Genomic DNA, 14,177 nt, shown 5'->3' on the forward strand with positions numbered 1-14,177 from the left:
ACGCACGCACGCACGCACGCACGCACGCACGCACGCACGCACGCACGCACGCACGCACGCACGCACGCACGCACGCACGCACGCACGCACGCACGCACGCACGCACGCACGCACGCACGCACGCACGCACGCACGCACGCACGCACGCACGCACGCACGCACGCACGCACGCACGCACGCACGCACGCACGCACGCACGCACGCACGCCGAAAGAAAAACTCTTCGTTGTATTAACAATACTTGATATTGAACATCGATCTCTAAGCATAATTATCGTAGAAGACATAATCTATTGTAAAATCATTACATTAAGAGATATTTTTCTATCGTGTTATGAACAAAGAGTGTAACATGTTATATGGATATATCGCGCATTTTGTAATTTTCTAATTAAATATTTACGAAAAGAGAATGTATGAAGAATTAATCGTAGATATTAATCGTTATAACCTTCGTTAATTTAACATTCCATGAAAAAAAAGATAAGAAACGATGAGAGAATTCGATGCGGTAAATATTATAATACACTTATAAAAGGAAATTATCAATTTGATAATCAATTGTGAATTTATGGTAATTTTTTATCAATGCTTTCATCAAGGATTTATCAGTACGATACAATTCGATAAGAAACAAAGTTAGAATTGTATGATACTGTAAATAAGATATTTAAGAAAAAGAAAGAATCTATCGTGAATGTACAAAAAACTTTTATTAACTTACTTATTCGCAATTACGATAGAAATTAGATTATTTGTAAATTCCATAAGTTTCTATCGCTTTCTCTCTTTCAACTTTCTTAATCACAGAAGTTTATTACGATTTTAATTTGTCCAATCTTTGCTAACTCCTAATAAGTGAGTCCCAGATGCGCACAGATCAAAACGGACACAACCAATCAAATTCTATAAATTTATCCTAACTTTAACCAAATCAGCAATCTGATTGGTAGTGTCCGTTTCGATATGTGCGCATCCGGGACCCTCCTCTCCTAATTTTGTCAAGTAATCGCGACTGCGCGTAATCGCCACGGATGTAGGCGCGGTGTGGCGACACGTAAGAGCGACGAAGCACAGGCAGCGGTGCCGCTTCTCCTCCTCCCTCCCCCTGCAGCCAATGCTTGATACAGTAGGCCGCGCTACAGCTCGAGTGTCTCGGCTCTTCCACGGCGCGCTCTCATTCGCAGAATTTGAAAAATTAATATCTCGATTATTGGTGGACCTAACCAAGACAATATTAAACTTTTATGTTCATCTCGATCCCGTCTATCTTTCTATTACGGGATGGCTTCCGATTACATTTCACCCTGATATATATGTATATTGTGACGTGGCAGTTTCGCTGTCGACAAGCAGCGTCCCTCCCCCGTCACAGGCTGCGAATTCGCGCCGGACAGAAAAGCGGGAGCCAATCGAGAGATCTCCCGGGGAAATCGCGACGACGATAGAATAATTAGTATTAAGTATTTTGTTTCTTTTTGGTAACGCGACGAGCACGAGCAGCCAGGAGTTCGGTGGAGAGACAGAGACGAGTGCGGAAGGAGGGGCGCGCCAGAGGAATTTCGCCGACCCGGCTAGCAGCAGCCGAGAACCAAGGACCGCCGGAGAAGTGAGGCGAGAGGGCAGAGCGCAAGCGAGCAAACCGCAAACCGGAAAAGCCGGAGTCGACAAACGGAAAATCGGCGCCCTGGCTGATAGCCGGACGGCGGACACCCTGGAGGCGGTATGAAGGCGGAAGCCGTGGAATCGTCCCCGCGGGATGCAGAACCCTCTCGCGAGAAGCAGAGGGCGGCGAGGATCGCTGGGAGGCGCCGGAGTTGCCGGCGGAAAATTCTGTCTTCGCGGAGCCCCCGGAAGAATTAGAGCGCTGACGATTCTGCGGGCACAGGACTGCTCGTCCTGTTGTGATTGGGGCCGCGCAATGCGCGAGGACTAACGCGCAGTCCTTAGTGGGAGTTCACGGCGTCGACCGCGATCCTCCGTGCTTTTGCGTGCGTACTTATGGTCGGGGTGAATGTGTCAGCGACCGCGTGCGCCAAAAAGCCCTCGCCTGTGCTGCGAAAGAAAGGTGTCAGTAGCACCGATGACGTAAGTCGGTCAGCTGCAGCAGTCAGCATCGAGCGCATTGCGCGAGGTTCCGCACAATCCGCTTGACAATTAGCGCAATGGTCCTTAGGCAGCACTTGCTGTCTAAACAAGAATTTGGAATACTGACCGATTTACGCCCTCACGTAATCCTCCCCTTCTTTCGATCCGACTACCGAATTTACAGGTATATAAACCGCTGAAAGAAAGTGAGGATCAATCCAAAGTCAACAAACAAAGATAACACACGACACTCTGCTTTGCGGGGTCGTGTATCGCCGACATAAAACATTGTAAAATGTAAATACACAACTACGACACTCTGCTTTGCGGGGTCGTGGACAGTGCACTCATAAACGCGACACTCTGCCTTGCGGGGTCGCAATCTAAACGCACACTGTAAACAAATAATATAATAAAAGTATTCAAGACGAATAACGGTGTGAGTGACTAAATACCCTACTCGCGAGATTTCTGGCAGCGATCCCTAACGTACTCCACGAGGGGTACAACAATATGCACCTTATAATATTCCGAGATACGTGTGCGCTTTAAGGGTTAAAATGAGTGTCATACAAGGTTTAATTATATGACGAAACAAGCAGTTTGGCAGCTATCAAAAGGAATCAAAAGGATTCTTCAATAATATAATCATAGTTTTCGAACAATTTTAGGAGTCTTATATGAATACATCAGCTGTTACAGCACTAACACAAAGTAAATAATAACAAAATGGCATGCGAAAATAAATTCAGTTATCAACAATATTGGGAGGACAAAAAAAAAGACAGAATCAAATTAGTAATCACAAATTGACGTTCGGATATACACATCCATAATAGGATTAATTAAATGCGAAATTAAGTTAATTAACCCTTTAACTGTGGAACAGAAATTAATGTTCTGTGCCTTTTTTGTAGCAAAAAAAGTTTTGCAATTTTATTCACAAAATTATTTACGTTTTTAGGATCGCTGATTTCGATTTTGAGATCAAAATTTCAAAATTTAAAATAGCAGATCCAATATAAAAACCCATTTTCAAACAAATTTGATTATTTTTAAGAACCTTGCGCCATATTGGATCCGTTATTTTGAATTATGTAATTTTGACATAAAATTTAGATTTTTCGACCCAAAACACCTATAGAAACCCATTTTCAAGAAAATCTAATTATTTTTAAAAACTTTGATACGCCATATTGAATCCGCCATTTTGCTATTTAGATCTTAAATTCGAATTTAGCAACCTCAAAAATTTTGGAATACTTGCCACTATAAAAGTTCCGGTACTTTAATATTCTTTTTTCGAGATGCACGTACAGGAATTTTAATGACTGTCCTAACTTTTTACCATGAGATGGGATTACCGACTGCAATTTTAGTACACACATGTACGGCATTTGCACATACATATGTCGTACATGTGTGTACCAAGATTGCAGTCAATAATCCAATCTCATGGTAAAAAGTTGGGACAGCCATTAAAATTTTAAAATTCACCCTGTATATGTCGTCCATAACGAAGGGGTTAAGAATTTTCGAGGAATCTAGTAGTACCTGATCATTTGCGCCTTATCCAACGCCCGAGCAGCAATATCCACAATTTCTTTTCGTCTCTTTTCAAGATTGATATCATTCTGGACGTCCTGATAGCCCATACCATACGCTTGAAAGTTCAGTTTCATTCGTACAAAGAGATAAGTGTAGCTCAGCCACTCGACGGCCTCCGTCACGTTCGATATTGTACCCAGAGCGATTTCGGCGTTTAGATTGTCAGCCAAATATATAATGAAGCTGCTCTCAATTGGTATTTGATTTGTCAACAGCGACAGGTAATGGGACAGCTTATTGTGCGACGCGATGATAACCGCGTGTCCCGAATTGTCGAATTGTGGTCGACCAGCACGACCAAAGATTTGGAGCACATCTAGGATGCTCAGATCCACATACGAGCCATGTTTCGAATCATAAATCTCGGTGCCGCGTATGATGACCGCATGTGCGGGCAAATTTACGCCCCACGCCAATGTGGAAGTGCATACCAACACCTTGATTAGACCGTCAGCAAAGTATTTCTCGACTAGATTTCTGTCGGAGCGCAGCAGGCCAGCGTGATGCACTGACAACCCATTATTAAATAATTCTCCCAGATACGTGTTGCGCGACTTCGCGAAGGCTTTGTTTACGTGCTTCGCATGTTCGTTGGATACAAAGTACTTGAGCGTATTGTTTTTCAATGCCATTTCTTTCAAGACGTTCGCCAGCCTCACAGTAGCATTTCGCGCGTGCACGAATACCATAACCTGATGGCCCTGTTGCACCATTTCCACGACATTGTTGTAGCATGCGAGATCCATATCAATCATCTGCTGCAGCGGCTTAACTGCCTTCACGCCGATAAAAGTTTGACTGAGCGGTACTGGCCGAAAACGGTGATCAAAGTAGAATAATCCTTTGTAAGGATTGACGCGTAAAAATCGCGCAACATCCACGTAATTTGGGAGTGTCGCGGACAAACCGACTATCCTGATCATACTCTGTGACGATTCTACTTGGCGCAAGGTTCTTGCGACTAACGCTTCTACCACAGGTCCCCTGTCGCCATGCAGCAAATGAACCTCGTCGATGATAAGTAGTCTCACGATACTAGTGAGGGAGATATCCCCTGTACCTAATGTTGGATATTAATAGATTAATTTATTAATTAAAACAATTCACTAAAAAATATATTAATATATATTTATGAATATAATCATTATTATTGTAATTTAGACAGTTAATAGAATTGTTGAATTTTGTATAATTAATTACGCAGGTAACACATGTTCGTTTTGTAAACGTTTTCTAAACGTATCCAATATTTTTTAACCATCAAGCACTAATAAGAAACGTCTCAACGGAAACATTTTTTAAACCATAGTTTAAAAACCATATTTTTCACATTTCTATAGATGGAATAAAAATTAATTTTTTAATTCAAAATTATATATATATATATATATATACTTATATATAACGTTTTTGCAACAAATATATGCTATGTGACAATTATGTGATAATACATTAAACTTTAAAAAGAATAATAAAGAAGTATATGTGTAATTAAAAGTTTCAAAATGCTCGAAATTAAAAATGTCACTTACGTAATGACAGGCTGCTAAACAAATATATGATTCCATAAGTATATATAATGCATTCACACACGCACACACACACACACACACACGCGCGCGCGCGCGCGCGCGAATGCATTATTTTATTAAATATGTAAAAAAATAAATTTTTTACAAATAAAGGAAAAAATAAATTTTAACTGTTTCTTAAACGTTTTTTTCTATTAAAAAAACGTTTCCCTAAACGTTTTTGGAATAAACATTTTTATCAATTAGAAATGTTTCTAAGAGCCGATTATAAAACATTTTAAAGAAACATTTTTGAAACGTTTTTGAAACGAATATGTGCTAAATAATTAAGCTTTTATTTAACTAATTGAGTATAATCATTGATTGAATTGATTATTAAAATAAATCAAACGTCGATGATTTAAAAACTCATTAATTCAGAAAGTTTCAATATTTCAATAATATTTATAATTTTTAAAAGTTACAAACTTAAAGAATGTGTTTGTCACATCAACAATATATTTATCATATTTAATTATTTTATTAATATTAATCAATGTTATTCAGTTATTAATCATTACTATAAGTTAATGATTATAATTATTGATAATAATAAACAATTAATTTTTTAATTAGCAGTCAATAACTAATTGAATTGTGGCATTTTCGACCGTTGGGTTAACTCGTTTCTTTTCCTCTAGAACTAGGTAATCATAGTTATACCATTCTTCAGAAAAATGGCTGTGATTGGCCTTATAACGTCATTAATCGCTCCCAGAGCAATTAATCCAGGCACTCGAAAACACTAATAATCACGCTAATTACATACAACTTATTTTAATACATTTATTTTAATAATTAAAATTTTAATTAATGCCTAATATTTTTTTTAAATAACTAAAAAATTACAATCAAAAATTAAATTTTTATTCAATAAATTCATTAAATTTTGTTTAATCATTATCATACCCTTTCTTGTGACAACGTCCCACTTTTCTGGTGTAGTTACTATCATTTGAGTCTCTTGGATCTCTCGTTTCGTCAGCTGCATATCACCAGTCAATTCACGAACGCACACACCCAGTCGGCCGAGTCTCTTGTTAAAGTTGGCAGTCATCTCTGCTGCCAAGGCCTTCATGGGCGCAATGTAGATTATCTTAAATTGACTCTTTTGCAACTGCCCATCTTGAATGTTCTGCTTCAATTGATGTACTACAGTCAGCATAGCCACATTCGTCTTTCCTGCGCCGGTTGGTGCGCAAATCAGTAGATTCTCATTAGTGTTGTATGCCGCGTCGAAAACTATACTTTGAATCCTGTTTAATGATGTTATGTTACTGAAAGCTATTTGCCCAATTTCGTCTAGAGAAGATATTAACACGGGATTTATTTTAACATCCATAGGTTTTTGTACTGATATTGGTATATGTACTTGCTCCCACAGCTCGTTATCCTCTCTTTTAACATCTTCGGCCAACAATAACTTTTGCCCTGACACAATGCTCATTCTAGCACTTGCTTTAGAATCAAATACGAATGGATAATGCTCCTGCATACCTCTTATCAGAGTATCCCGTTTAGGAAATAACGGGGTGCACGTGGCTTTAAATGCCTCATGTTTTCTAATTTGCAGTTCAGTTGAATCAAATTCTTTCTCTTCGACTTCCGTCTTGGCGTCTCGCCTGTTCGCCATTTTATTTAACTTTTTTTCCTCCTTACGCACTTGCTTGTACAATTGTTTTTCCACATCGGATTGCACGGTTACCTGACCACTCATTATAGGACCCTGTACAGTTGTTTGAGGCCTCTTGGTCACTTTTGAACACAAATATGTTGACACAATAGTCTTCTGATGTTCGATAATATATTCAATGAATTCAAAATGTTCGCAACCTAACATATCGAAGAGTTCCATTTGTATATTTTCCGAGATCTTTAATTTCTCTATTATCATCGTTGCAAAATCTTGATGTGACATTTCTGTGCTACATTTTTTGTAACAGCTTTTCAATCCTTTTATGAATGTCGCTTGATCAAACTTTAATTTAAAAATAAAACAAGATTAGAAAATTAAATTTTATTTAAATATACTACTTAAAAAAAGAGAACACTTTTATATACCAAAAATTTAGCCTATTTTCAAACCACTGAAACTTAGCAAAAAATCATTGCAAAAACAAAAGCGTTTTAAACCTTGAAACTTTTTTCAAACGCTTTTTGGCAATTTTAGTTATCTTTTTTTTACCAACGTGGCACAATGATGAAGCTTGATCTGTTAAAATAAAAATTTTTTATGCCACTCTGCTACTGCACCTGGCGTGAAAAAAATCATAGATTTTTTTTCACAATATATTGAATTAAATAAAAACCATAAAATATGCGAGTTTTTATGTAATCTTGGAACGCGATTTTGTTGTTAGAAAGAGTAAATCTATAAAAAAATTAATAATATTATTCGAAAGTGCAAGCTTTCCAATGCTTTTTTACTGAATGCTGTATGTTGATCTGTTCATAAATAACAAGTGATGAAAGTCAAAATGACCATTTTTTCTTAAAATCAAGAGACACGGTAGTGTCTCGCGCCAAGTAAACGCGCAGCGCGAGACCACCGTACATTTACGCGAGTACGCGACTTGCGAGCACCTGAGATTTTTAACCGATCGAGTTCTAACTAGGTTCAATCGAAAGCTTGGGTTTGATTTATAAAAAAAAATGTTTTCATTTTTTTTCTGCGTGCTCTACAAGTGGAGATATAGCGACGCAAAGTCCAAAATGTAAATTTTTCATTTAAGATACGTCGTCGGTCTTTGTCGAGTACACGGATTCAACACGAGAGGGCTCTTCTAAGACTTACCTGACAGTTTCTTATAAAATATATACTGCATATTGATATGATGATAAATCGCTGTCATTCGTGATATGATCGTTTTGTGAGAGTAAAGAATAAATATTAAGTGATATATCTGTAAATCGTACGGTTATATAATTTCTTATAAGAAAAGTCTCGTAGATCCGATGAGAAGTGCGCGTTCGTAGTCGAATATACTTTGACGTTAGCAGACGAGTCCGCGGCGAGTTTCACGGCGATAATGTGACAGTTCGGGATTAATGATGTGACGTGCGCGAGGTTAATGGCGAATAAGTTTTTATTTAGTTTCTGTACGCAGATTACATTGCGAAAAGAGATTATACCCAGCAAACACAGAACATTGCAGTAACATTGCGGCAATGTTGTAATATTGCTGTGATGTTGCTATAATGTTATAACATTGCCGCAATATTGCTGCTATGTTCTGTGTTTGCTGGGTAGTATAACGTACTATCCGTTATACAATCAGATAAATATATTGTATAAAATTGTTTTTTTTTTTTTAATGAAAATAATTATTTTGAGATAAGTCAATATACTTTGTGCCATGTTTTATTTTTAGTTATATTAAAAGAGAGGAAGGAACACTGTATTTGAAGGTAAAGTAGAATAGAAGAAGAATAGATAAAAGAAAGTCGGTAAGGAGAGAGAAAAAAAATTTTAATAATTAGGAAAAATTAAGAAGAAAAAGTAAGAAGAATAAAATAAAGTAAGTCACATATATACACATATAAATAAATTATAATTAATGTATGTTAAAAAGAGTGTTATTGTCAAATTGAGAGAAAGGGAAAGAAAGAGAGAGAAAAAGAAAGAAAAGGATAACATTGTGTAATAATATGTGTGTGTGTGTGTAAATTTAAGTATGATGTGTACACACACACACACACACACACACACACACACACACACACACACACACACACACACACACACACACACACACATATGCATGTGTATTTTATTCTTTTTTCTTTTTTTTTGTGTCATGTTTTTCCCTGAATATTATAAAATGTAGTTTTTATCTCATTAATAGTGAAAACAAAGAATATTTTAAAGATAAATTTGCCTAGAAATATCAAGAGAAATAAGAGTGAAAAAGAATTAATACGAAAAGAAAATTGATACAGTAAATAGAAACAGAAAAACTGAAAAATATAAGAAGATAGAAAGGGAGGGGGGGGGAGGGAGGGAGAGAGGGAGGGAGAGGGGGGGGGGGGGGGGTTTTTCTGCGATGAGAGAAAGAGAGAGAAGAGAGAGAGAGAGCTGAGAGAGAGAGAGAGAGAGAGAGATCTCTCTCTCTCTCCCTCTGCTCTCTCTCGCTCTCTCTATCTCGTCTCTCGCTCCTCTCTCTCTCTCTCGCTCTCTCCTCTCTCTCTCTCATCTCTCTCGCTCCGCTCTCTTCTCTCTCTCTCTCTCTCTCTCTCTCTCTCTTCTCTCTCCTCTCTCTCTCTCCCTCTCCTCTCTCCTCTCTCTCTCTCTCTCTCTCTCTCGCTCTCCTCCTCCCTCCTCTCTCCGCCTCTCTCCTCTCGCTCTCTCTCTCTCGCTCTCTCTCCTCTCTCTCTCGCTCCTCTCTCTCTCTCTCCTCTCGCTCTCTTCTCTCTCTCTCTTCTCTCTCTTCTCTCTCTCTCTGCTCTCTCTCTCTCCTCTCTCTCTCGCGTCTCTCTGCTCCCTTCTCTCTCTCGTCGCTCTCTCTCTCTCTACTCTCTCGCTCTCTCCTCTCTCTCTCTCTCTCTCTCTCTCTCGCTCTCTCTCCTCGCTCTCGCTCTCTCTCTCCTCTCTCTCTCATCGCTCTCTCTCTCTCTCTCTTCTCTTCTTCTCTCATCTCTCTCTCTCTCTCTCTCTCCTCTCTCTCTCTCCTCTCTCCTCTCTCTTCTCTCCTCTCCCTACGCTAGCGCTCATTCCAATCTCTCTCTCTCTCTCCTCCCTCTTCTCTCTTCTCATCTCCTCTCTCTCCTCTCATCTCCTCCTGCATCGAGCTCCCTCTCTTTCTCTTTCTCTTTCCCCTTCGTTTTTTATTGGTGTTTTCGCAAACCAAAAAATAAAGAACGCCGAATGAGCAACAATAAAGAAAAAAACAAAGAAATGGAAAATGTCAAGAACAGGAAGGAGGGATATAATGTAAATAAGAAAGGTTGCTATAATTTGTTTTATAGTGTATTTATTTTTATATGTTAGTTGTTACATATAAAGATGTACATACCCACATGTGCGCGCGCGTGTGTGTGTATATTTTTTATCTCTTTCTCTCTTTTTTCTTTATATAAATAATGCTTTCCTTTTTTTTCCTTATTGTTATACATAGTTCTAATAATTATTCGTTATTACTCGTATACTATATTTATTACAAGTAATTATTTAAATTATTAGAACTATTGTATAACATAAGGAAAAAAAGAAGAAAAGCATTACTTACACAAGAAAAAAAGGGAGAGAGAGATAAATAAAATTTACAAATAACACACACACAGACACACATACACACACATAGTAAATATATACATCCTTCTATATACATACGACATATGAAAATACTTACTTATATATATAAACATACTTATATATATAATTTAGACAATCAAAGACATTTTTTCCATAAATTAGTATGTAGAAATATAATATGTATATATGTATATGTATTTTTTTTTGTAGAAAAGAACCTTCAAATCATTGTGGCTATTTCTCGATTATCTGTTGAAAGAGAAGAAAAAAGAAAGAGAAAAAGAGAATAATAAGCACAGCCATAAAAAACCTTTTTTTTTTTAAATATATAGCAACAAAAAATTGACAAATTACAAACAGAAGTTGACAAAAGTAATATAGAGAATGAAGCTCTACAGGAAATTACAAAGCATGCAGTATTAGGTAGTTATATAGTAACAAATGCTTGTTGCTGCAGTTATAAATATTTAGAGTCTATGTATAAAATAATATAAAATTATAAGTGTTGAACAATTACAAAAATTTGATCTATCTGGCAAAAGTAATAATATAAGAATACCTTTGTTTCTCTATTTAAAAAAAATGATTTAGCAAAGTGCCATCAAAGTTTGTGAGGAATTCAAGAAGCTATGCATATATCAAGCCAATATATCATTGTTAGACATTTAGGAAGACAAAAATTTGATACATTATTTACTACCGCATTTCACTCTCTAAATCTTAATCAGTGGATATTCACTGATTCGCAGTGGCATACTTATAACTGTGATAATCAGTGAATATTCACTGACGCAGCCTAAATAAGATGCTTAATACTACAAAATGCGTGATATCCAAACAAAATTATCTTTCTTAAAAAAAGGTAAAAAAAGGCGCCAAGTGTGGGTATGTGCGTCCTTAAGAAAAAAAAAATTATATTAGGTAAATTGTCTTACTGTCCTATTGTTTTATTGTCTTTTCTACATAAATAACGATATAAAGTAAATGCGCCAATTATAAAAATATTTGTACAAAATTTATTTATTAATTATAACTTTTTATTAAAATATTTAATAATAAACGGGCTTGATGATCAAATAATTAAATGATTAAAATCAACCAACGGGATTATAGTAAAGCAAAAACTTGGCGTGCCCGGCTCGTTGAAACGCAGTGACCCCCATCAATGTTATACAATATGGAAATTATTTATAAAAATAAAATAATGAAAAAATAATAACCTATTAAAAACTTTACAAAGATAAAAAAGGTATGTCAAGTACACAAACGTATTCAAAAATAATACGAATATAATTAGCCAAGTATATTTGAAAAAAGATTTAGAAAAGTTCTATAAAGTCTATTAAAAAATTATTTTAAAAATGGAAATTAATAATAACAAATAATGAAGCAAAAACTGATAGATAGTAAAACAATACTTAAGCCACATTAATCTCATTCTTGTGTATATATTTATTGATATCAATAACATAGAGTCTAGGAAATATTGAAAAAATGCAAGCCAGGCACGCCAAGTTTTTGCTTTATTATAATCCCGTTGGTTGATTTTAATCATTTAATTATTTGATCATCAAGCCCGTTTATTATTAAATATTTTAATAAAAAGTTATAATTAATAAATAAATTTTGTACAAATATTTTTATAATTGGCGCATTTACTTTATATCGTTATTTGTGTAGAAAAGACAATAAAACAATAGGACAGTAAGACAATTTACCTAATAGAATATTTTTTTTCTTAAGGACGCACATACCCAGACTTGGCGCCTTTTTTTACCTTTCTTTAAGAAAGGTAATTTTGTTCGGATCTCAATAACTCGGTCAAAAAAATCACACAGCAATGAACAACCACTCAAAATAAAGGGAAAAAATCCCGCTACAAGATACAAATAACAGAAATTCTCTCATTTTTTCACGTGAGATCCAGCGCAGCAAATTCGCATTAAAAATTTGTATTTTAATGGGTCGAGCTTTATCATTGTACCATGTTGGTAAAAAAAAAGATGACTGAAATCGCCAAAAAGCGTTTGAAAGAAGTTTCAAGCTTTAAAATACTTTTTGGATTTTGTTTTTGCGATGATTTTTCGCTAAATTCTAGCAGTTTGAAGATAGCCTAAATTTTCGGTATATGAAAAGTATCCCCCCCCCTCTTTTTAAAATAGTGTATATTATATATCGATGTCAAAGTTTAAAAAACGTGTGTGTCGAGAAATAAAATTCGTTAGTTACGCATTCCATCATTCAGTGTGGACTGTAAACGACTGATTTCTTAGTATTATGTGTCGAAATGATAAATTATTAAACAAGATAGAGAAACAGTAAATTAAAATTAATGCTCGATTTAATTTTAATGTGTAGTCAATAGTGTGTTTATGACTTAATTTTAACTATAGTTAAAATGTGTGTTCAATAGATGGAAAAAGAATCAACAATTTAAATGAGAAACAAACTTGATCTTTGGAATCAAAAACATGAGTGATGAGTGTTGTAGTGGGAAAATAGGTAAGAGCAAGGAGATAAAAAGGAAGAAAGAGGGAAAAGGACATATTAGAAATAAACCAAGGAAGGGATAGACAAGACAGTTAAGAATAAAATTTAAAAAAATAGAAATTTTTAATTTTTCTAATCAAAGTAAGAGCTATGATTGCGATAATGTGTCTAAGACCTATAGATACGATTCTGGTAGAAATTCTGTATCATTTTACTTATTTAAGCTTATTTTTTACTGTTTGAGATGTAGCATCTCAGAAATGAGTCTTTTTTGACAAGATGGTTCTTTGTCTAAAATTTTGACATGTTCTCAGTCAAACTCATGAGACAATTCTAATCTATAATTAGAAATAACTGATAATAAACCGCATTTTTTAATTAATATCTTTTTTATGTTTTTTAATTCTGGTGATTAGTTTTTTCTTAGTTTAGCTCACATAACATGCCTCACAATCTTGACAAGACTTTGTATATCACATCACAACACGACATGCTATCTAAAACATCCTTACCATTCTTCCACTGGAATATCTGTGTTTAAGGAAATCCACTCCTATCTTTTCTTAATGCTCTCATTAACCATGTCTAAAGGTATATTGAGGCCTGTTCTTTGTCACTGTACTGCTGCACTGGTGCAATAAGTTAGAATAAGACAAATATATTTTTTTTTATTCTAACTTATTGCACCTGTACAGCAGTGCAGCTACCAAGAACAAACCTTTGGTAAACATAGAAACCATATCAAGAGACATTTATTGCCAGTCATTCTCAAGAGTAACTTCATTTAGTTTGTAGGCCAAGTAGAAATTATTCTTGACATGACTGTTAGGTTTTGATAGACATTCATATAGAATCTTATGTAAAAAATTAGTTAATGGATAAAGAGCGTTATTAATTGATGAGATTATCTCTCTGAGAGAAAAGCCTGATTTATGTGTTTTTGGCAGTCCCTAGGCTCTGGGAAAAATGCCATTACTATTGAGTAATTTCTTGTAAGTGAGATCATCAATATAGTTCTTCTTCTTCCACCTGCCAAGCAGGTCACATGCTTTGTTATTAATGTTGTTACAAAGATCTTTGTTAATAGAAAAGTAAGTGTCAGAATCTGACAAAATTTTTCCATCTTCAAAATATGTTACAAAAAGTGTACACTTATTATTTAATACTAC

The 14,177-nt window shown here is 35.6% G+C and overlaps 1 protein-coding gene across 6 annotated transcripts in view; it reads right to left on the bottom strand.

Annotated features, from left to right (window-relative positions):
• LOC105833264 (activating signal cointegrator 1 complex subunit 3) overlaps window positions 1-14,177 on the bottom strand; it is a 122,977-nt gene that overhangs the window by 98,696 nt on the left and 10,104 nt on the right. For all 6 annotated transcript variants that reach the window (XM_036288342.1, XM_036288343.1, XM_036288341.1 and 3 more), the window contains exons 6-7: window positions 6,177-7,245; window positions 3,643-4,756 (exon numbers count right to left, since the gene is read on the bottom strand). In XM_036288342.1, the coding sequence (XP_036144235.1) occupies window positions 3,643-4,756; window positions 6,177-7,245 (2,183 nt within the window). The remainder of the gene's footprint in view (window positions 1-3,642; window positions 4,757-6,176; window positions 7,246-14,177) is intronic.

This window comes from Monomorium pharaonis, chromosome 6 (genome assembly GCF_013373865.1).
Source record: "Monomorium pharaonis isolate MP-MQ-018 chromosome 6, ASM1337386v2, whole genome shotgun sequence".
NCBI lineage: Eukaryota > Metazoa > Arthropoda > Insecta > Hymenoptera > Formicidae > Monomorium > Monomorium pharaonis.